Source organism: Ruditapes philippinarum, unplaced genomic scaffold, assembly GCF_026571515.1.
Source record: "Ruditapes philippinarum isolate M1 unplaced genomic scaffold, ASM2657151v2 ctg1187_1_1_1_1, whole genome shotgun sequence".
NCBI lineage: Eukaryota > Metazoa > Mollusca > Bivalvia > Venerida > Veneridae > Ruditapes > Ruditapes philippinarum.
Genome location: NW_026859078.1, coordinates 196902 through 222243, shown reverse-complemented (window position 1 = coordinate 222243; position 25342 = coordinate 196902). Strand labels below are relative to the sequence as shown.

Below are 25342 nucleotides of genomic sequence, written 5' to 3'. Positions count from 1 at the left end.
AGCAGTTATGGAGAATACAATCATTGTAATATATACATGTATATTAAAGTCATGTGTGTTTAACAGAGTCAGTACAGTGCTCGGTAGTTTCCTTTTCTAATTTACATATATGGACTATAAGAATTTCCATATAAATGCCCGTTCAAAACTGCATAAAATGTAGACTCGGTTTATTGTGACTGTTCTTGGACAACAGAGATTTGTGCATGCAGAAGTCGTCCATTTTCCCATCTAATTAATTAATTGAACTGAATCGACTTTAGAAGTGGTCAACACAAAAACATTACATTTGTCATGTTTAAATATTTCCATACATCCACTTATGTGGTCATGAAACATTCAATGTTCAATGTAAGTGGCATTGCATGAATTAAGATGCGCGTAGTAGTGTTACCAAGAATTTAAACATATAATGTGATTAAAAAACAGGCTATGGAAAATGAATAACAGACTGCTTGAAAAGCAGGAAACTGATAATGAGTCTGACTAGGTTTCAAAACAACTACAGCACTTTGTCTTGTGAAATTATTTCTAAATCTTCCCTCATATTTAATTCAAAAGGCTATTCTTTATTTCTAAAATATACAATACATTGTTTCTTTAGCTCGTATATATAGATTTGAAATTCTATCCTTTTTATAGAAACACAGGCTATAATCCAAGTTTGATAGTATTCTTTGCCTCAGTAACATTAAATGATCATTAAAATACAACAACAACAAAAGAAACAAAACAAAGAATACAACATTTTCTCCGATGCATAACAATGCGATGCGACACATGATGATTATGAAAGAAAAAATATAGCTTAGTTCTTACAACATACATTTAAATCAAGTGTCACATCACCACATCTCGTGCCGTGTTGTATTTAAAGCACATGTTAGAAGTCAGGCAACTAATTTCAGTAAAATTCGAGTTAGTTTATAGCACTAAAACGGACTTTGTTTTGATTATGTAGTTGTTTATACCGTAGAATATAAAAATTATCATAAATACCTATACATTCTGTGACTGTTCCTGTTAAGAAATATACGAATTTTGTTAAAAAGGTGCTCGGAAACGACAAAGTTGAAATATATTTTTTATATATTCCCCTTTTTTGAGAAATTGCCTATCCCAACACGTAGTTTCCGACATTTTTTGGGCTTTTAACTATCATAACACGGGAGGCAACTCATAAATCTTTACATATATAGTGAATATGACATTACTTCCCTGTGAGTCAACACATGGTGAGTTAGGTCTAAAAATATATTTTAAATGTTTCTAAAAATGAAACGATCTGAAAGAATCCGAAATATAACATCTCTGACTGAATACGTGACACAGCGCTGATGTGACGATACAATAGCGTAAAACGAAATATCTTAAAAACACCCAAAACGGCCAAATAGAAAATGGTGAAAACCCTACATGTTAAGATTTCTCGAAAATGTCAAATTTAAACTTGAAATTAAACACTTTATATACCACACACGCAATATTGCCAAAATGAAGAAAGACCATTTTAATCTCACTATTCCTTTCATTTATCATATAGGTAAACATTCACAGTAAAAATATAGAAATGTCATTCAAAATCAATGTTAGCACAACCGAATTATTTATGTCCCTTCATTATATAATTTATTAATTTTCTTGCACTCATTTTGGTAAAACAATATAAGCTGTTTTCTTCAATTAACTCCACGCCTGTCTGACATGTTTGATATATGGCCATAATCTTTAGTAATACGTGTATTGACTATATTATAATTATAATACAGAAATAGCTTCTGAGAAAGAAACACTAATTCACAAAAAGTGATTAATAAAAAAAAACACACACACAGAATGTTTCCTCATCGAATACAGACTTGAATCATTGTCATGCAACAATCTATCCAGAAGTTACAAAAGACCGGCAGGGACATTTCAACTCAATGAATTCCCTATTTCACACCGTATTACCGGCGGCAGTGATGGCAGATCACTGCAGTGATGGCAGATAGCTGAAATTAACCGCTCGGTACAGGTAGGTTATAAATTTCGTTGGTATTATCATGTTACACAAATACGGCCCATTTAATTGCTATGAAACTATTGTCCATTGACTGGAGATACTGTTAAGTAATTTTGGACTTTTTGGATTTTTTCCTGTTTTCAGACTATTTTGAGCAGGATAAAAGTGACAGCTTTGGAAAAATCCGTGAAATATCCGTTTTTTTGTTCAAAATATCTTAAGTTTTAACTAAATGGCAGGATTTCGTGTTATTAATATAGACGTTCATCCATTGAGGTCACGCAAGCCAAATATCTATCCCGTGAGTCTTTTCTTGAAAGTTTTACAGACGTTCAATCTGGTCCGGTTGAAGAAAAAATGCTGCCGTTGTAGGCAGATACTTATTTTAAATGCTGCCGTCGATGGCAGAAATACCATGAAAGTGGCTAACATTCTTACAGAAAATCAAGGTCAATCTTTTATCAATTCCTCTATTCTTTGCGCCCTTTTAGTCGGAATTGAGACGTTAAACTATCATTTCTAATATTTTCTCAAGAAAGAAAAGTAATTAATGCGGTATGTGCATCGAAAAAAGATTTTTAGCAACACGCAGATACAAAACAAAATGTGATGATTCAGTACGACCAAATTGCACTATAGATAGAGCAATTAAGATGAAGAAATTCAGTTTTCTATATTCATGCATGTGTGCTTGATCTGTTGTGTCTGCTTCATAAATTCGCGATTTCAACTTCATGAATTCACGATTCACGATTTCACCTTCAAGAAATCACATTTGAATGAAGTTGAAATCGTGAATTTATGAAGCTGAAATCGTAAATTCGTGAATTCCATATGTCAAAAAGGTGAATACACAAAGTTAGACTGTGAATTCCCGAATATGAAATCGGGAATTCATGAAGTTGAAATGTCCCAAACGGTCCTTTGTAAGAAGTAATAACATTTTTTAAAAACTGAGGGAGCACAAAGACTAATACTTATGTCACGACAAGCACTATTAGATCAAAAGATAAAGTTTTTGATGTGTGTGGATAGTAACGACTTGAAAAAGACAAAATACAATAGATGTACAAATGTATAAAATTAATGAATCTGAATCATAAGTAAATCATTTGCCTACATCTTCAAGCATTTATGGAAAAAATTATTTCACGAATGATAGTGCTGATATAAGTTTATATTATGTTGCTATTAGTTGATACCTGATGTTGAACAAGAGTTACTACACTTTTCTAAAGACGTTTGTAATGTATGGCTAGTTGTAATATATAAGAGTTTTATTGATTGATTAATTCGTCATAAATTTAGCACATTGCCAGCAGTCATTACCATACTTTCTTCTAATTTTGCCCCTCAAAAAAATAATGAATAATAATAAATCTTATTATAATATTTATAATATCTCTTTCTTTAATAAGGTCACGTCAATAGTTTTCAACCAAGATCCAATAAACATTAGTCGCCTGAATGTAAGCCGGCAGGTAAAGTCTTATATTATTAAACATAAACAGTGTTAATCCTGTGACAACTCCATAGATATACCGAACAGCTGATCAACCTTTACAACTTCCAAAGACCCGCACTGTAATGATCAAAGGAACGTTCTTAATTATTATAATAATATTCTTCTCTGGAAATCTCCCATCCATTAATTGGATGCAATGGCTACTGAGCGACCATAGGAAATACGCTCGTTGGTAAATTTTATTAATAACAAGAGCATTATATTTCATGATATTGTAATGCAATAACAGACACATATTAAATAATGGCATACATAGAAATGTTTACACAGATATATAAGTAAAACAGTTAACATTTTATCTTCTTGACAACTATTTTCGAAAGAACTAATGACCATTCTCTTAAGTAAGTGACATCTTTTGTTTTTGGTTATTAGTTTCATTAACCAGAAAAAGCTTGATGTTAGCACTTTAATGATATACCGCTGCCTGGTTATTAAATTGGGCATAAAACGCTGCATAGTATCTTTTATTTCTTTGAAAAAAAGGAAGAAGTAAATGATGTGTATGATCTCTATGTTCAAGTCTAAATACACCAATCGATTTGTAGTCAATAATGTCTCGGGTCACCAGTGCTGAATAAATAATTGCACTCTTTCTTTTAGTAATGGTAAATAAACATTACACCATACATATACCATTTAGAAAGTTTGCATCATTTAAACTGTAATAATGTACTGTATGATCAATAACTTCAAAGTGATCTCTAAAAACTTTTATGAAAATGAAATGATAATATAATTAAAGAGAAAAATACCGGACACCAAGTATTATTACTTTTATGTAATCAATAGCATACCATTTATGTATCACTAACGAGATTTTAAAATAAACATTTTTTGACAGTAAAAGGTCGAAAATGTCTGAAAGATCTATTTGATATGATTATGTTTTCTTTTAATATGTCTCATACACTGTCATTGTATTGTATTAACATGAATACCCTGTCATTTCTTTATTTGTATAAAGGTTACTACATAAATAAATTTACCTACAATTGAATGGAAGAAGGTAAATGTAATTTAAATTATATTGAAGAGGGCAGTGCTTATGTACTACGTATCAGAAAGCATTTACACTATTCCGTTGTTCAGTTTAAACTTTGTCACAATAAAAAAGGAAAGTCTTATTTGGCCGCTGCAAGACCTGCGCTGATAGCCAAACACAGTATCGTCGTAACTATTGTAAAGATGCTGAAGAAAACAAGGCAGAATGCATCAAGTCCGTCTATCACTTTTTTCCAGGGGATACCTCTTAAATTTCTCTTTTTCCTATTATTTCTCTTAGCGTCTCCTTTTCCCTTTTGGGCAAGCATCCACTTTTGGCCATTTTTTTCCGAATGTTTTAGTTTCCCCCTAAGTTTGACAATGAAAAAAGCCATTTAGGAATTTTAATTTCATCTTCATCAAAAGTTAAAGCCCTTTCCTCGAATACAGCAATAATTGTTACTACTGTACTCTGTGCCGTCATCAATATTACATAAATCGAGAAAACTGCCACAGATAAGGAATTGTTTGGCATTGTTGCCTCAACAATGGTTAGGAAGATAGCGAATGCAAGGAATACCGTAACAGAGTAGCTACTTTTGTCGGCGGGTAATACAAATACAAACAATTTCAAAACAGATAAAAGCAAAATAGGAAGTACCACGCTCAACATAGCGTACAAAGATTTTCTTTTCATTTTGATTGTAAATGATAAGGCGATGTCTTCGCCGATCTGTTCTTCGGCAACTGAATTATCAAGAATATCCCAAGACGGGCTTTCTTCGTAATTACTGAAGTCTACTCCACCACCATCTTTTAAGTAGACCTAAAATCAAAACTAAATTTTGTTAAAACTGAATAAAAATGAAGTTGCTATAGTGTAGACAAGACAAAATATGTTAAATTGTAAAGAGGAATATTTTTACACACAAAGTACATGTAATGACAAGGATATGAATTGGTTCGCATCGTATTTGCAGATATTATTTTCATTATTGTAATATATATTATAAATTAAGTTACTTTTCTATCTAATTAAATTGACACTTTTGACATTTGGATTAAACCTCTGAATGTTTAGTTTATTAAATAAACAATAGTATACAGCATTTCAAAAATCCTCGTTTTCAAGATGATCTATTTTGGCTATTTTATACCTCATCTGGTCCATAACTCCAAGCTACAAACTTCAAGTGACATATCTGGACATCAAATGGGAAATATGTTATATCCACAGAGCAGGTGGATGTGAAAATCTGTTGAAAGACAACAATTCGATCATGTGATTATATAAATATGTAGCAATATAAAAGAGCAAGACCAATCAAAAACAGTAATAGCGATGTTGAATGTTAATGGAACGCAGCCCCAATAACATCGATCACCATAAAACACAAAATATTGCATTGTCTTAACATATTTAACAGGAGATGTCGCAATGCTTTACCATTGCTTTGCAATGTTCCTTTTTGATGTAACTATATTGACGCTCATAATAAAGTTATTAATATTGACGCTCATTATAAAGTTATTATTATTCTTCCTTCTTTTTGAGATGGAAGAATTATGTTTGTTGAACCTCACTGAGACGTGACGATATATAACTTCACACAGACTTCCAAAGAATTCGTAATGTATGGGCGCAGACATCTTGATTTAAGGAGTTTTAATGTAAAAAATCGAGTTAAGTAACAAAATGGCAGATATGTTATTCCTCATGTATACATTTTATCTCAATATAAATGTCATTCTTGATTGTTTTAATGATTTCTTCGTTTTCTGTAATTACACAGTATTCAATCGGGCAAGTCCTTATGTTTTATTGCATCATAAAAAACATGGTATAGTCTAGTCTGATTCCCTTGGAAAGCAGTGTAGGAACTCCAGACCACGTATAGTATTTTTAAGGTTAAATTGTTCGGGTAATTATAGACCGTTTCAAAGTTAAAGCAAACAACGTACTATTGTTATATAATTGAACGAAGAAAGCAGAGTTAGTAAACGATTGTTAAAAAGCTTTTAGTGCAATTTCACACTGGATGATATTAGAAATAAATGTTTATTGACATCAGCAACATTTACGCCTACTACGATTTTGTTTCTAAGAACTTTACTAAGCCATTTTCAACAAATAATTTTAAAGATAAATCTATTCCCGGGTTCTGTACTTGTAGTCCTGTTTATGACCATTTTTATAAACATAATGTTGTCCAAGAAGGAATTTTTTTTAGGTTAAACTTGTTCTTAGATATAAGATTCTTAATTCATTTTGATGTAATTTTTAATTAAGTCATATATGCGATAAACTTAAAATTCGAGTGTCAGTATTTTAGATACTAGTAATCCTACTAGAAGGATTTCTTTTGCGATAGAGAATTAGTAGATCGTTAAGAACGGTGTAACGCTGAACCTTTGAATATATTTAACAAATAGGTCACCTCAAATGGATACCACTCGATAGTTCCGTCATTACTGACTTCAACATTTAAAGATGGAATTCCAAGTGTTGTGTAGTCTTTGTTCGAATTCTTCAGGGCGATATCAGGCTTCCATATGTTATCCTGAGACACAAATATTTCATATGATGTTGTCAAATTATGTACGTTAAAGCCGAACATTCAATCTGTTACTTGTTGCAAGAAGTTTTCAAAGAAAAAATTATAAAGAGACGCTTTGATTGAACAATATATTTTCTTGCGCGTTCGATTACTGAGAAATAAATACAGATATATTTAATAGCCTATTAAAATACATTCAATGTTAAATTGTGATTACCAGAAAACGTATGCTTAAAACAATATGTCGGACAAATATACCGGTAGCGGCCGCGTAAAATTACAACTCAAATGCTAAAATAAAACATATCATCAATTTACTTATCTAATAAATTACGTATCTAATAAATTATGTTGGTTATTTACAGAAGTTAGTCGTCTTGGGACCTTTACAGAATGCATTTCTACATACATTTACGCTGCTAAGCCACTGTTTACAAATTATAACTGTCATTATGTAAAGACATGATTTAAAGACATATTATTACACCAATATCAATGTCATCGGAAAACTCATACACGATTGCGAGGCTAACATTATGCTTGTGAGATAATGTCAGTGTGACGAACATGTAAGGTTGAAACATGAATGTAATAAATTTTATTATCAGTGGGGAAATGGTGATGCATACCTGTATTGATATTGAATGGTGTCTTATAGCACAGCTTGACCGTTTGTCGATCAGCCAGGTATTATACCAAGTACAATTCTTTTTTCGTTTACAAACGAAGTAACAACTTTTACAAAGAGAAAGTACGATAACACAAAGATGACCTTTATTGAAAGTATCATTTCTACTAAAACTTTTACAATTACCTCTGGTAACTAGTGAAACTTATATACCTGGGGAAAGAATGTCGATGCAAGATTACCATAGGTTGCGGGAGTCCATTGTAACTCACTGTCTGTCCATAACACTTTCATGTAGGCGGTTGTTGTCAAAACCCCAGCAACATCGTCCAAGCTGTTCAAAGCTAATAGTGCTAAAGATACGTTAACACCTGTAATTGCAACGTGAAAATCGTAAATAGCATGAAGAAATCTATAGTAATACGGTCTTAACGTAAGTGTTTTGAACAATTGTATTTATAAAGTACGTAAACGGTATGAAGAACGCTGTAATAATACGACCCTTTATGTGAGTTTTATAGTTACGAAAGTGTTATTGAAGAACGATTTAATAATACAGTCTTCCACGTGAATGTTACTCACAATTGTATTTATAAAATAAGCTACGAAACGGTATGAAGAACGCTAAATTAATACTGTTGTCTATGTGACTGTTACGTGCAGTTGTAAATATCAAGTTAGCTACGTAATGGTATGCTAACACGACCCGCATTGTTTCCTATTGAACATAGGAGGACCGAAAGAGTTGTAAGTAGTAGATATAAGCCGAAAACTGTCCAATATGTAAAATATTGAATTTCATGAGGCGCGTAGCGCCGAAGGGAATTCAATATTTTACTTATTGGTCAGTTTGAGGCTTATATCTTACTTAAATTACTACTTTTACTATCAAATATCATGTTATTTATCGAAAAATTAGAAATAATGTATTTTTGAGCTAGAAATGTACAATATTAATGTTTTAACAATTATCTTTTTTTCATTTGCAAAACCCTATAGGTAGCCTCTTGAATAACAAAATGTCCGTAGCATGAAATTTTCGTGTTTTGAAATATGACCAATTATGTATACACAATGATATACACAAAATATACCAGTTACACAAAATGTTGGAATTACACACATACAGTATACATGAATTTACATTTGGTATTTTTACAAGGAATAATAAAAATTAAATGCTTTCAAATTTGTGTTGAATCTCGGATATTTTAAATGATTGACTGAAACAATCTATGACTTTTAAGAAGGATTTTTACTGACCATTTAGTGTTAAAATGATATTTTTACTTTACTACAAATATCACGGATGTAAAATTTTGGATATTAATGCAACAAAATGATATTTTCTTCTTTTTGAATTGATATTTGTCATACCACAGGAGTCTGGAATCGTTTCTATATATAAGCAGTCAAACATAACCTCTTATGTTTTAAAAGTGTTAAATAGATGAATTTATTTCCTCTATTGTATTTAAAAGCTGACCATTACCCTTATTTAAAAAATTGACCTAATTGTAACATATCGTACATACAATAAAGCAAATCATTTTTGATTGTCAATTTAACATATACATGTATTTAAAACAGAAAAAAAACAACGGACAATAGACAAGAAATTAATCCCATAAAAATCATATCCTTACTGACGCTCCGCTATCTTTCACTTGGAAAGCGTAAACAGTGATATGATGTTAAGATATAGAATCGAAAATCAGTAGGTTTGGAATAATAATTTGTTGAATGAGCCAGAGAACAAGGCTAGTATTGTTCTTTTTCTAAAATTATGTAATTGCGTAATGGGCGAAGGAAAGACATTGTATCTTTCCTCGTGTTAACTTCTGAGATAAGAGGCTACATATTTTACTTAATCGTTTTATTTTTTGTTGTTGTTTTTTTTTTCTCGTTTTTTTTCTTCTTTTTGTTTTCTTTTTTTATTTGGAGAATTTTACACAAAATCCTGTGGTCATACAAGCTTCTTTCAAGAGACGGCACGCTGTCTAATATTAATGTGTTGCACGATTTATATTGGACTTACACATTAATATTGGACACCTACCTGTACTGTATTAAAAAAACAGTACGGTCAGAACAAAGGAATGACGACATAGTAGTAATTTAAGTATACAATAAAAACACCGTTGACGATCTACTTTTAGACATGGTGCGTTTTATAAAAGACTATATCCCGAGAATTTCTTTGACAAAATGTTCTTTCTGAAATGTCAATGATAGAGGTAGGCAATTAAGATTTAATATAACAAAAACCCATCTTATCTAAAGGACTTGTTTAAGGATGTAAAGGTAGAGAGTCTAATTTGAAATCTTGTAAGTTTAATTTTGTTTTTCCACAAAACGATTCTTATGTTACACACCAAGTTTCTACAATGCCACAAAAGACTGAAATTCTATACCATACCAGACAGCATTAAGTCAATCGAAAATATCCAAACATTTAAAACGAAACTTTTTTTTAAATAATGAAAATGACAAAGAATTTAATCATATGTTTATATATTACTAATTGTTTTGAAACTTATGTGTTGTACATGTTGATTTTGTATTTGATAATGAATTAGTTTTGGATGCGGAAAATACATTTTTTCGCAACATATCGATAAATGTGTCTTGACTGTAGTACAATGTTGGCAAAATTATTTCATTTAATAGAACTTTACAATGATTTAATACGAGGGGAAGTCAGTAAATATCCGGACTTTTGATACGTTCTCGAAAACCATTCAACATTTTAAAAAAAATCTTTCTACTTTTTTTCAAAATATTCTCCACCTACGTCTACGCACTTTTGCCATCTTCGTGGGAGCTTTTGTATTCCCGCTGTGAACCATGACGTAGACCTATGTTTTAGGTACTGTGTAACAGCAGATATCAAAGCCGCCCTGGTCTTATATTTCTTTCCAGCAAGCAATTTTTTCAGTTCTGGAAACAAATAAAAGTCACAGGGGGCGAGGTCTGGGCTATAAGGAGGGTGAGACAACAATTGCCATTTGTAAGAGTTGATAACCTCCACTGTAGTTGCGGCGGTATGGGAGCGGGTGTGTGCCGATGCCTTACCGATGCTTAACTTGTTGGCTACCTCCTCCAAAGTTACTCGACGATTTTTGTTGACAAAAGCTTTAACATTTGCTACCATTGTTGGGGTCACCGCCTCAGCTGGCCGCCCAGTCCTAGGCCTGTCACAAACACTTGTTCTGCCTTCACGAAACTGAGAAACCCAGTTGTAGAAGGTTGAACGTGATACACATTTATCAGAAAATCTTTTTTTAAGCCTCTGAAAGATGTGGCAGGGCTTTTCACCTTCTGCAACCAGAAACTTTATTACAGAGCGTTGTTCCTCTAACAAAGAGTCCATGATAGACGAAACACCTATCATATATCAGAGGGCAAAATACTGTGTATACACAACTATCATTGAAAATAAACTGACCACGTTATTGGCGAATGAATGTAGTTTTCACCAATATATAATGTGTATATATAGCTGCACGTGGAAAGAGAGGAGCATGAAAAGTCCGGATATTTTCTGACCGTCCCTCGTATTTTACAATTATTGTCTTAATATACAATTTATTGTATAAATCATTAATTGGACTCCATTGGAAATAAGCTATTAGCTTAATGAGCTATCCTAGAGTAACATAAAACATACTTCTATTTTTTTACTTATTGCAGTTTTGAGTGTTTTATATGCATGTTGATATATGTGACAATTTTGTATGTGTTTATTTTCCTGAATATATCGAAACGAACAGCTCATAATGTAAGTATAAGAACAATAAAGTTAGCAAAATAAATAACAATTTTGGCATCTTACATTCATAAACTTGCGCACTTCAATTTATTTTAACGATTTGGGGTCATTTTTTCACAATAAAAATGATAATTCTGGAGTGAAAAAAAAGAGAGAGAGAAAGCACATAGTCATGTTGTTGGTCAGCCATCAAGTGGTATACAAATCTCAAAAGAATGTTACAAATCTCTTTATATCACCAATATGATAAGATAAATGATACTATAAACGGACAATTGTACTTACGTACGAAATCCGACTGATCCGCTATCGGCCGAACTGTTATATCATATCCATCTGTTGTCATAAGTTTTGTCCGTAAATCTTTGGCATTTTGAACGGTTTGTCCATATACACTAACATGTGTATGTAAAAATAAAACCACAAATGTTTTACCGAAATTCATATTTTCAAATTCAAATTCTTATTAACACATTTAAAATAACACATATTCTTAATGTCGGACACGATTAGTTTTGTTGTCATTACCTTTTTAACTTACGATTTTATTAAATCTTACTGCAAATAAATGCGATTAACAATAGCATTTATAATCTGTATATTAATCTGTATATAAAGCTGTGTTAATAACGATCACGTGTTACATTTGATTTTAACAGCACTGCAATAAGCGGATATAAAAGTGAATATCGAGCGTTAAATAGATAACTTGAGCCGTGCCATGACAAAACCAACATAATGGGTTTGCGACCAGCATGGATCCAGACCAGCCTGCGCATCCGCGCAGTCTGATCAGGATCCATGCTGTTCACTTACAAACCCTATTTCAAGTAGAGAAACTGATAGCGAACAGCATGGATCCTGATCAGACTGCGCGGATGCGCAGGCTGGTCTGGATCCATGCTGGTCGCAAACCCATTATGTTGGTTTTGTCATGACGGGGCTCACTTTGTATTTACATGTATATTGTTCCACTTAATTATCAAAATTGTAATTTTTAACATGTGTATGACTGCTAACGTGTCCGAAATCTAATAAAATATTGCAATGAAAAAATCTTAAGGAGATTATATAATTTTAAACTTTAAAATATGATATGAGAATTCAACGATCTAGTTTACGAGTTGTCTGAATTTGATTTATTGTCATTTCAGGTCATTTTAAGAACAGATAACTGACACAATAGTCTCACAGACCTTAGTTATACTACTTGTTTACCTTTTTTATCATATATATAAGAAAATTGGCATAGTAAGAAGAGTTTCTTCTTTAACATAAATATGTTCTGTTAATTTATTTGTTTATGATGGATAACCTATTTTATTATGATACTTATGAATAAAATATTGAGAAATGTTAATGAAATAAAATGCGTTTTTTTTTGTTTTTTGTTTTTTTTGTTTGTTTTTTTCATTTTCCGTATTTTCACTGTAACAATTTATTTTTCACTGCAGTGAATATATTTTCCGTATTTTTACTGGTGTCTTGCCGGACTACTAATTTCTGCCAGTAAACAAAATTTAAGGGAATCGTAATGTCAAAATTAAAAGAAAAAACAGAGAAAATTGTATATAATAAACAGAAAATTCAGTTGTTTTTTCTATAAATATATGATTTATTGTTATCTTGTGGAATAAAAAATATCATATTTCACTCGTGGCTACCGCCACTTATGAAATATTTATTTTATTTTCATAACACTCGATAAAGATAAATCCTGTATTTAAAGAAAAAAAAATGAATATTCACTTTATATAACGGTATATGAACGTAAATGATATTGTGGTGCATATCTGTATTGTTATTTATAGGTGTTATCTGATTCTGATTGGTTGGCTGATTGGTTTAACGGCGCACCAACACAGTTTAGTCGGTATGACACCCAATGCACACACTGAATTACAAGACCTCAGACCTCGATCCTCCCAAGTGCTGTCTATAAAAATTGCAGATTTTAAATGTTTGATGTTGTTAGGTATAAGCCTTTGACTGGACTCTTACTGTGTCGATGTGACGTAAAACCCAAAACAAACAAAAATTTGACTTGACTCTCATGTTACGACACCTACGAAACGAGTTAAAAGAAAGGGGGCTTTCTTCGGTTGAATGACTATAAATAAATTGATGGCTATGAATAAGAAGAAAATAACCTAATACTGGTATTTGGTAAAATGTATTTGTTGAGTATTCCATATTTTTATTGTTATTTAATTGAGGCCATGTGATTGAATAATTTATTCTCTCAGTCAATTAATAAATTGCTTCTGGCACAAACATGTACTATACGAGTATATTAACGGTTAATTGATAAAGAGATATTGAGCAGAAAAACCTCTCGACATACATTTACAACAACATACCTTTACAAGCATACCATTTAATAACGGTCAAGCAAAACCATTTAAACGTGTTATTTTTTCACGCTTTCATACAAATGCAAATTAAATATGTTATTTTACTCAATTAAATCAGCGGTCAGTTTATATTATCTAAGACATTAAATCAACTAGTAAGCCTGAAGTACCGCTTAACAGATCTTCATGCCGGTATGTAATGAACTGTTTATTTCAGTGTATTTATTGCTAAAGAAATTAATGATTTGCATTGAAAAATGTAATATTCAGTGATAAATATATGTTATAGCAAAGAAAAGATAACTTACCATCGTTCCGAGGCGGAATTATGACCTACTGTGAAGAAAATAGAATTATATTCAGTGCAAAAACATTGTTATTGTTATTGTGTTTGTGATTGTTGTTGTTGTTATCGATTGTGAAGAAAAAAAATGTTTTGATAAAACTTTTACAAATGCCTTATGTCTGAAGATTCATAAAATTAGATTAAGAGGTATAATGCTCCGTATTATCGTAGTTTGTTTGTTTCGATATAGTTAAGTCTCTGACATAAGACGAGGGAAAACAACCGCAATGTCTACATATCCCCGGTTCGATATTATATACTCTTCCAGCTACCTACAAACTAAAAATGAATGTTTTTATTCTTTTTGGATCTGCGTCATTTTTTGTTGATTTTCTTTGTTGTTTTGGTGTGTGTGTGTGCGTCCGTGCGCGCGTGTGTGTGTGCGCGCGCTTGTGTGTGTCCGCGCGCGTGCGTGTGTGCGTGCATGTGTGTGTGTTGCTGTTGTTTAGTTCTATATCTTTATGATTAAATACTGTATATCAAATATAGCCTTCATATACGAAGATGAGCAGAGGAAGTACGGTGATGTTTTTTAAATACATCGACGAAATACAGAAAAATTGATCTTTATTGCGTTCACTTTTAGTTTTACTAAAGTCGTGATGCATTAATTGAGGACTTTGATTATGTGGTGTACCATTTAAAGGATTAAAGACTTGTTTGAAGTTAGGACATTACGAATTATCTACGGCTGGAAAATCGTTTTCAATAAAATAAAGAAACGAAAGTACAAGGTCACTTCTCAACATGTTGATGATAATGTTGCATGTTTTGCATAACTGAACCTATTCATGGATATTAGTATTGTTATAAATTTACAATACTTAAGCACTATTAAGACTTAATATTTCTTTTGAACTTTACAGAGCAATCTTTTTTAACATGGGCGTATGTTTTGTCTTGAATTTTACATGTTTATTATTTCTTGATTATTTTTTTCAATAATTTTATTTATGTCCTTGGAATTCGTTAATTTTTTATTATTTTCATCACATACCTATTGCGATATGTTTGAGTATGAAATATCAAAGCGCTCATTTATATAAAGTATTTCCTATAAGTCATGTGGAAAAACACATTCTAAGGTCCAATTAGAACAACATGTTCACTGGATCATGTAAAACTTAACATAGAAGGTGCTCAGAATAAATAAATATTTTCTTCCAAACTTATTAGACTAAACCAATTTTAAATATTTGCAGCAAAATGGGATACAGATAACTGTCCCAGGAAAATGGACAGTAAAGCATACATCTGTATCACCATGGTTTGTATTAAAAAGAACACTTCATCATGATCAGCAACCTGGGCAAGCCATTTATTTATTTACCATTCTTTCGTCATTTGTACAAAATATTATTTGTAAAGAAAACTGAATACAGCATCTCTCAAAATATGTACAGTTTCTTTAATGTAAAGAATATATTTCAAAACAGTTTTTTGAAAGAAAAACTTCACAATCAATCGTAGGTTGATTTAAGTAATCATTTTTATAACTGGACTAAGCCTTGTTTACTGTCAGGAGTGGACTTTTTTCGTCATGAGAATTGTTGTCTGAATCCACCGATTGTTCAACGCACCCATTATGGCTTTTGTTAATATGCAGGTTGTTCTCTCTTGAGAAACTCCAGCAAGGAACAAAGTTTCTAATTTCTAAAATATTCTTGTATATTGATGTACCGATGACAAGAAAGAGGAACCCATCAACTGAAAATAAAAGAATAATTCAAACATGCATTATTACGAGTTAATTTCCATATTGATAGCATAAATTTAATTTAATTCAAAGCAGTGTATGCCTATAATCGGTATAATTAAAAAAAAATGAAAACTAAAATAGTCACAATTCCATTGCATAGCTATTATCATGCTATTATTATGGTACTTACCTTGTAATATTCCGTATGATTTATCAAATGGTTCACCAAAGTTCTGAAACAACAATAAAAAGAATTATTTGCTTTACAGAATATAAATGTAGAGTTTTATTAATGGAAACTTCTTTGTCACATAACACAACAGATGCATGTTCAACTTTGAATAAGCCTAGTCATGGACTCAAAAACTGCTGCACACTCCTTTATAAAGGCTTTAGCAGAACCCAATTCAGCTTTTATGAACAATCGATACTGTAAACTTTAAGGTCATAACGTCATTTTCCTAAAGGCTACAGGAACTTCTATATGCACATTTTCAGCATGAGTTTCCGAGTAAATTGAAAGATAACTGGACAGCTAAATAGTCAAACAATTGATGTTCTTTATATTAAAGATAAGTCAGTGCAACTTCAATGATGCAGCATTACTTAAGCATAACTTGCTTTATATTGAAAAAGTACGTGTCAATTCAGTTGAGCAGACAAGTCTATAGTAATTGTTTTAAGTTACCTGATCAAAACCATAGTAAATGGTCATACCCACTGCCCATACCATTATTGTCCTGCAAGCATCTATCAACGTGCTGTGAACAGCTGAGGTAACAAAAACAAAAAACAAAACAAAAATATTATAGCAAGGTGTCCCAGTCTTACATAGTTTGGTAATTGAAAACTTAAAGACGTGGTTTGAAAATATGATAAAATACTGCAATGTTATCAAATTGATTAAGTATTTCTTTATGTTTGAATCTTATTTTACCCAATGATAAAGTATTAATATGTCATGACTGTTTCACATACTGTGAAATATTATATAACTAAGTTACATACGCAGCCTTATATTATATGTAATAATGGTCTATGCTTATTATATAGATGCTATTCTTACCGGAAAGTGACCTGAACACAGCCTTTGCACAACAGTTATAGACTGCCACACCAATTATATATAAAACACAAAACGACAAAAGCTGAGGACTGTTTGAGATTTGGTATAAAGCATCGATACTGTTCTCAAAGCTACCATTTATATTATCCCCTGGTATGAAGTACAACGCCGGCAATATCACCTGTTAAAATAAGACAGTGGGACAATGTTTTAATGTTTATTAAAATAATACATACAGGTACTTATTTCAAAGTACGTGTTTCACATTTCATTCATTTGATAACGTTTCACAAAACATTCTTTACTACGATTTTTCTAATGTTCATTATATTATTACAGCAATGCATGTCTTTGTCCGGATGAATATATTACGACTATATGACGTTCTGTTCTGATATCCCCCTTGAGTTAAATTCTATGTTGAAATATACACATAATTTCCTATAACTGCACGAACCCTGACGGTATTATGATGCTGAAAGAAATGATAAAGGGAAAATACTCCAAAAACTCGAATCACCTGCTTAAGTATAACATAAACCAAAGCTGATTAGTAATTTAAATCTTTATTAAAATGTAATTACATATGTACTTACAAACGTCATTAACACAAATCCATAGATGCCTTTCAAACCTACAAACTAAAAAGAAGCCTTTAAGATATTATGAATACATGTATACGTGTTTTGTGTAAATTCAACCTAAGAATACAGGAATATAACAATAAGTTAATATTTTATATACTCGATTTTAGCATAAACATACTGATTAATAACTTCAATCAGCACTAATAAGATGTTTAATTAGTGTAAATATAAAATAGTTTTATATGCAGTTTAGTATGCAAACATTTTATTAATAAATTGATGGCATTTATAACATTTATAACTTTTCTTCCAAATGTGTGCAATAATGTACTGTAACGAGATAATAAAGGAACAAATGATGATAGGAAAATGAACAGTCATAGACATTGAATCTAATCGAAATACTTAATAGTATTTTTAATATTTCAAGTATCTGAACTAACTATCTATTGCTCTAAACTTTAAACTTACATGTAAAGTATGTATACTCCTCGATTTTAACAAAGCCTCCTCTAGAGTGAACTGGCCTCCTGCTATAATTTGAGCACAGATAATTAGTATAACTCCTGTAATACAAGAAAAACAGTTTATTTCTTTAAATTTTATTCGCACAAGTGTTATTTCAAACTTCTGTATTATTTCGTCTTAGATAAGTATGACACAAAAGGCAATAGGAAGAATGTCGAATACTTAACTCGAGTATTGGGTGGGGGCGGGCAAAAACTTATTTTAACTTGTATAAATATTAAGCAATGTTTTGTGTTGCCTACAAATAAAACATAATTAAACCTGAAAATTTATCAAATATTAAAGAAGATTAACCTGTTGTTGCATTTCCACCGTTTGATTTGTGACCTTGACTTTTGAACACACTTGAACAACCAGCTAGCACAAGACCGACAATGACAACAGCAATACCAATCCAATTAGCTAGTTTCAGTTTTCGATTCAGAAACACGTGCTGTCAAAAGTGTGAGCAAACCAAAATAAATATTAATAGTAAATAGATAAAAGTGATGTAAATTTCTTTCTTTAAAAAGATAAAATTATTTGTTTGAATCATATCCGAGATATTAGTTTCTTCAAAAATAAGTTACTGCCGCAAAATGTGGTAAAATATCAATATGTATTTCAAACAATTATTCAAATTGCCATTGTTTCTCAAAAGAGATAACCACACTTTAATGTATTTTGCGACAATTTGTGACTGTTGTTAATGTATGTTTATTAATTCTACATTGCCTCAAGATGATTAGGATTTAACTTCTTCTGTTGCAGCTCATCAGGAGTTTTCATTGTAGCTAAAGTTTATCTAAAAATTACACAGATTAAGTGATAAATATTCAACGGATAGAATCTAGTGATGTCAGAATCAAAGTTATTATTGTGCGTTTTGAAGTTATATCAAATTAAGTAAACAATTTGAACAAATAAATAAAATTACCGAAAAAAGCCCGGTAGATATAATAACGGAGCCTTTTAGCATTAGCATGATGGAGGCATCAACATAGAGCAACCCAATACCTGAACATATAAAAAATCTTCATATTTCAACGATGGTTCTTTAAAAAATAGAAATTTACCATTTTGTTAAAATTTGTTCGTTTGGCATGAAGTTCGTACTCATAATATATTATTCTTATAAATTAAATAAAAGCGTAGTCGAAGCTTTGCCAATTATGTTATCAATAGTGTTTCATTGATGAAGATGCTTTTACTTTTAATCACAAACTTATAATACATGAAACGCACCCTTTTCTAAACCAAAACATCTCTAATATGTATTTTCTCAGATTATCTAACTGAAGCTAGGTTGCATTTGTATAAATATTTCCAAAAGTATAAAAAATCGCAATAAAGTGTGTATAATGATGCTCTAATTCGTGTATTTTTAGAACTTGGATTGTTGTGGTATCTAGAGATGTTAGGAAACTATATGAACACAGTGATTTTGAAGCTAATTAGACTCAAACAAATCAAATAACTTGTTATACTTACCAATCAATGAACAAGCAACAAGAGACGAGCAAGTCGGTATGATAATTATCCATTGACATAACCTGAATGTCAAAATACAAAATTGACCCGAGTACACCAGTAAAATAAAGCACTAAATTTATATAATGTATCAAGATTTCTGTTTACAATAATCATGTGATAACATTGTCCCTTATATATAAAAGTTTAACGTTTTGAAAAATTGATTGTAAGAATTTACAAAATAGATCTTTACAGCAAAACATCTAATAAAGATTAAAATAGATTTTTTAAAAATGAGGTAATCCCTTTTATTTCCATTGACCTTTGCATCTCTTCGTTAATTATGCAATCGCTTTTTGCATCATAGAACAATAACCTGAATGTGAAACATTTTTAAGAAATAAAAATAAATAAGTAGTATTATCGTATTACGTGTACCAGAATATTTGAAAACTTTCAAAAGTCTTTAATTCAAAATATAAAACATTTTTTGAATACCTTGCAGGAGTTGGTGGTTCTTCTTGTATTGTAAGTAGTACGCCGTTGCACTCTGTCTGTACTATCTGAAACAAATAAACTTTATCCGTAACACAGCGCACCGTTCTTGTTTCAAATGCATGTACTTGATTGGCGAGGAACAGATACCGATCTTAGATGATATGCGAGAAGGGAGGAATTGGTCTAGCTTAAGCCCGTCTCACACAGATCACACGGCTTATACGGTTGGCCTCCCGTGTAAACCGGTCATACAACCGAACCAACCGAGGCGTTATCCGAGTTGCACTCAGGCCATTCGAGTGTATCCGTGTAAGCTGTGTATGATTTTTAAAACTTTAAAAAAATGGCATGGATGTCATGTCCGTATATGATCGTATAAGCGACCGTACAATACCGAAAGAGACCATGTGAGACCGTGAAAGACAGCACATACAGCCATACGATCGCCATACGACAAATACGGTTCAAGTACGAATCATACATGACAGACACAGTATAGTACGGGTAAACACGGTCTCACACAGCCCCGTAATGTCTTGCGTCAGCACGAACTGTACAACGAAAACCACAACTACCTGCTCCCACCCTCAAATGCAACAATCTACCCAGAGTTCTTGATGCATCACATTAGAATGCACCCAAAGAAGAAAGTTCCTACGCACAGAAGGGATACAATAAGGGTCATCCAGGCCCGCCGACCACTCCAACCTGCTGACCCTGCCGACCCGGCCGTTGAACGTTCGAACATTATTAAGCCAAGCCATCAAAATGGGTCAATTTATATCAATACACAAATGTAATAATTCGAGCATAACTCCAACAAAATTCGGCGGGACCCTATGTAAACCTGTGAAAGTCGAGTAAATTGAGTAAAAGTCGTGTTTAATCTTACTAGACCGTACCAATCTGTACTTGGAATCGTACAACAGTCGTATGTACTCGTATGCAAATCGTGTTCAAACCTTGCTGACCGAGTATATCCGTGCTTTATTCGTATATACTCGTGCTATATTCGAGTCTAAATCGTACCAACTAATTCCTAGGCACGGTTGGAGCTCAATACTCATACCAGTCAACCGTGTATACTAGTAACCGGGTATACCGTATGGAAACCGTGTGCCCAACTGTGTTCTTTGTGATACGGACTTTAAGGTAATTAGCCCGTTTTTATTCTTAGCAGGGCGCATCAGATGAAAGAAAAAATGGTTACAAACGGCTAAGTAGTTTTGAAAGCCAGAATTTGGATTGGTTAAGAGAAATACAATATCAATGGCAATAGTATGTCCTTATGCATAAAAATTGTTTAAATGTGATAAAATGAAATAATTTATTTCATTTCTAATAAATCAGGATATCATATTTGCACAAGAAAATATTTACCTTTCGTTTGTATTGCTGTGCTTGTCTCCGTCTTAAGATTGGTACTCCAAACAGACAAAAACATTGTGCTGAAACAAATACTGATGTTTCTATATATAGTGCAGCACGACATGGATTGTTAAATGAAATATTTCTCAGCCTCAAGTTATTTAATAATCTGCTGTATAAATTGAATGCTTTATTTCAAACTTAAGAGTTTTTTATTTTGTTTTTCAGACTTATTTAAGTTTTCTCAACATATTAGATAGCGGTAATGACTCTGTAACGCGAATTAAATGTTCTCCCTCACCCGAACCACATATGTTACTAAAGATGCAGTCACCATTCACCGTCCATACACAAAATTATTCTACAGCGCATCGGTCGAAAGTTTCACTATCTCTTACTTTCTTGTGTGAAGCAATGGAGTGTATTCACTGAGCAGCGAAGGGAGAGTAACACAAAACGAGCATGCAACATTTTCAATATTTTTTCAGTATGGGACGTTCTTAAAGGTGTCTCATTATTATGTTCAAGTATGATTACAAAGCAAAATTAAATTTTATTGAAAAATTACCTGTAAAAAGCATCCATGTTTGAAACCAGGGATGATTAAAGCGGTGTACTTTACCGTTGTAACCTTTTGCCCTGTGATATAGAATATTTGATCGATCATAATAACATTTAATTTCATAACAAGTCGTTAAAATAAAAAATATTGTTGTACATAAATTTCCAAAATAATAGGAAATATTGTGTTTTTTTATATTTTATAATACATATAATACACAAAGCTATTATCAAAATTTGATTGCATTCCAAAAATATTTTCTATCTGTTATATGCTTGTTTTTTATATAAAGATATTGAAATATTTTAAAATGTTTGACTTACATACAATCAAATTGTGCTTTTCGACACAGTGTACAAACACCTCCACTTATTAGCATGCATACCATCAGCAAAATCTGTTTCGTTGTAAATTGTCCCATTTTCTATCTTGTCGTCCTAACAAATCAAAAGCGTCTATATATGCTGTTGTATTTGATTTTGTAAAGTAACTGTACCCACTTTTGATGCATTACTATTAGATAAACACCATCATCATTTTCAAACTTTGTATAGTTGAAGAAACTCGAATATTATTTCATTAAAGTGTATTTATTAAGTTTTTTTCAACTTTTCCTTTCGGTAAAATACTAGATATTTTTGTCACTTCAGTAAATTTATCTTCAACGTTTACATGTATATTGTTAGTTAGTAAGTCGAACTGTTATTTATATTTTATTTATAAGCATTTAAATTCATATATTTCCATCAACAATATACAGACCTATCAATGAAAAATACTGGTATCATTGGTAAATTAATTTAATTAACAATAGAAAACGCCATGTATTGAAATAATGAATCATGGAGACGCTTATATCCTATTTACAAGAGTATTCGGATATGTTACTTTTTATCATATTAGATCTGTAAAACTTATACTTGATTAGGATGTACTTAGCTCAAATTATATTGACAAACAATATTTGTAAATTCAGAATGTTAAAATGAGAAGAAGACAAATACATTTTAATACATTTTAATTATTGCTAATTTATTTGTGATATGATACATAGAAGATAAACCTTAAGTTACTTATTCAATTATCAACGCAAGGAACCATGATGGTCTGCTGTGATTTCTGAAGTCGAAATAGAAAACTTTGGATGACAGTATACATTAACTTAAAAGGTGAAAAAGAACATCTGTACATATTTGACACATTATTTTTTTAAAAATGTAGAAATATGTAAAAACATTTCCCATATTAACGAATGTTGGTGACTAGGTGCATTGTATTTTTTTCCGAAACTCAGTATTTTCAATCAATCTCGTATAATATGTTCAATATGTAAATTATGAATTATCAACAATATTACTTTGACAAATAATTGAGCCATGTCCCAATTTATGGGGAAATAAGATTTAACACCATATATATGATTCTCGCCATAAATAACCAAAGTGGCTTTACCAATCATTTTTTATGACATTTATTTGCATTTAACATTATACCAATAAGCTCAAATGCGACAATCTGAGGTCATGTGTGACATCTGAGTTTAAAATTGTGTGTTTCATAATCACTCATGTTAAATTATATATACGGATGCTGATAGAACATACGTCTTAGTAAAGACAACCAATGATGGTTATCACTAGAGGTTTATTCAGTTCAGTATATTGCTATTATAATTTAAACAAGTGTTCTACACATGTATTGAAAAGTCAGATAGCATTTGTTTGTACTTAAAATACACAAATAATCACAAAGTCTAATTTCATTGTCTGTTTGTATGTTTATTTTTGATATAATCATTTTTATGACCACTTAATTTGGTTGAGTACTACTTATATTTCAAGCTTAATTTTCAATAGGTTAACTGTTTATGATATAAATGATTGATTAAATAAATCATTATAACCTTTTTCTTGGAACAAGATACTACAAATATTAAAACCAGAGCATTGTATTGTTTCCCTATATGTTTGATACCATCACGGATCCCGTGCGTCCCGGATCACCAATCCTGACATTGTCCTCTATCATTACGTGGTACTTGAAATAATCCCATAAAATATCTATCCGTAGTATAATTAAACAAGGCTCATCCTGATGTTGAAAAGGGAATGTCTGTTTTCGAAAAAAAAAGGTCAAAATATGAACTTAATAATGCGACTTTTCGAAACGATTTCTTTCAATCATCTTAAGTATCATATGTAAAATATTAGTAAAACAGTAGATTTTCTGTTAGTTTATTGAAGTATGCAGCTTTACTATTATCCTATACGTATAAAGAAAAACTTTTTGATGTACTTAATAATTTGGTGTGGTTACTATGTCTATATTATGAATGTTCTCGTGTTTATTCATTCTATGAAAAGTAGCGTATAGGTTATTTCGAGTAGAAATTTGCAGATTGAAAGTGTTTACCAGTGTGATTAATAGAAGATTGGAAAATATTCTACTGAAAATGACAGGTTTTGTCTGGAACGGGCCTTGCTTACCCATTGGTAGGGGGTCTTAATCCTCACACAGATCTGATGATTAAAGCTGTCTCGAATATGTAATAAACTAAATGATAAATACCTATTTCCGTTAAAATTAAGTTTGATGAGTACTGAAATTATTCACCGCTTCACAACTTTGTTCCCGGCACACAAGTTTGTTACATTTTCGCCGAAAACAAATGGACTATGGAGCTCACTAAGCGATTGAAAAAAATGGGTGTTTTTTTTTTTTGTTTTTGTTGGAAAATTTTGAATACTTTAAAACTGTTGAATACCTTGAAACTGTGCTATATTTTTTTCAGCTGCACCGGGTTGTGATTAGCCAGACATTTTCTTTAATTAGATACATTTTTAACATCCGAACTAGTCGATGCCCATTTTTCCTTAAATGAATTGTAAGCTTGTGAATATTGACTACAAAAATAGTCTAGCGCCCTATAATATTTATGAAATGATAGGGAGAAAACTCGAAATAAATACACCAGTAGTAAGTAAATAAGGTATTATGTTCATTTTTCCAGCGCGTAGGAATAATGCATTTAGTGTGAGAACTTGTTTGGAATAACCAATGTTATTCCAAATTGTTTTCAGCCATGTTCCTGTTTGGAACCAAAAACACTTTATCTTTACTTTATCTCATATACACTGTAAATAAATGTGCTTGTGTGTCCATTTAGTAAAATTGGAGGAAACGTAATACATCATTCAAAATTATTAAAATGGACAAACCATTAAAACATGCGACTACAGAACAAGTTTTAGATTTTAGTTCTATAGCTTAGGCAATCTCTTCCAATAAAGATAATGGAAGGTGGCACTATGCCTCTAAAATCTTATTTCATTTAAATTAAATTAAATTTGCCATTTAACATTTCTATAGCTGGGCACTCTACATGTATGTTCTTATAAGAAAAAAGAAAC

At 31.5% G+C, this 25342-nt stretch overlaps 2 protein-coding genes across 2 annotated transcripts; both read right to left on the bottom strand.

Annotated features, from left to right (window-relative positions):
- Positions 1-4872: 4872 nt before the first annotated feature.
- LOC132755126 (neuronal acetylcholine receptor subunit alpha-7-like) lies at positions 4873-12094 on the bottom strand. The gene is made up of 5 exons (XM_060745925.1): positions 11758-12094; positions 7914-8071; positions 6953-7075; positions 5672-5770; positions 4873-5340 (listed from the first exon to the last, which is right to left on the bottom strand). Exons 1-5 carry the CDS (start codon positions 11915-11917, stop codon positions 4873-4875), a joined length of 1008 nt encoding a protein of 335 aa, XP_060601908.1. The 5' UTR covers positions 11918-12094.
- A 3369-nt stretch (positions 12095-15463) lies between these two features.
- Positions 15464-22765, bottom strand: LOC132755120 (solute carrier family 35 member F6-like). Its single transcript, XM_060745918.1, has 13 exons — positions 22256-22765; positions 21939-22009; positions 21383-21450; positions 20003-20067; positions 19523-19584; positions 18969-19048; positions 18347-18485; positions 17996-18090; positions 17534-17578; positions 16938-17118; positions 16560-16642; positions 16062-16104; positions 15464-15879 (listed from the first exon to the last, which is right to left on the bottom strand). The coding sequence occupies exons 1-13, from the start codon at positions 22351-22353 to the stop codon at positions 15674-15676; spliced, it is 1236 nt and encodes a 411-aa protein (XP_060601901.1). The 5' UTR covers positions 22354-22765; the 3' UTR covers positions 15464-15673.
- Positions 22766-25342: the final 2577 nt, after the last annotated feature.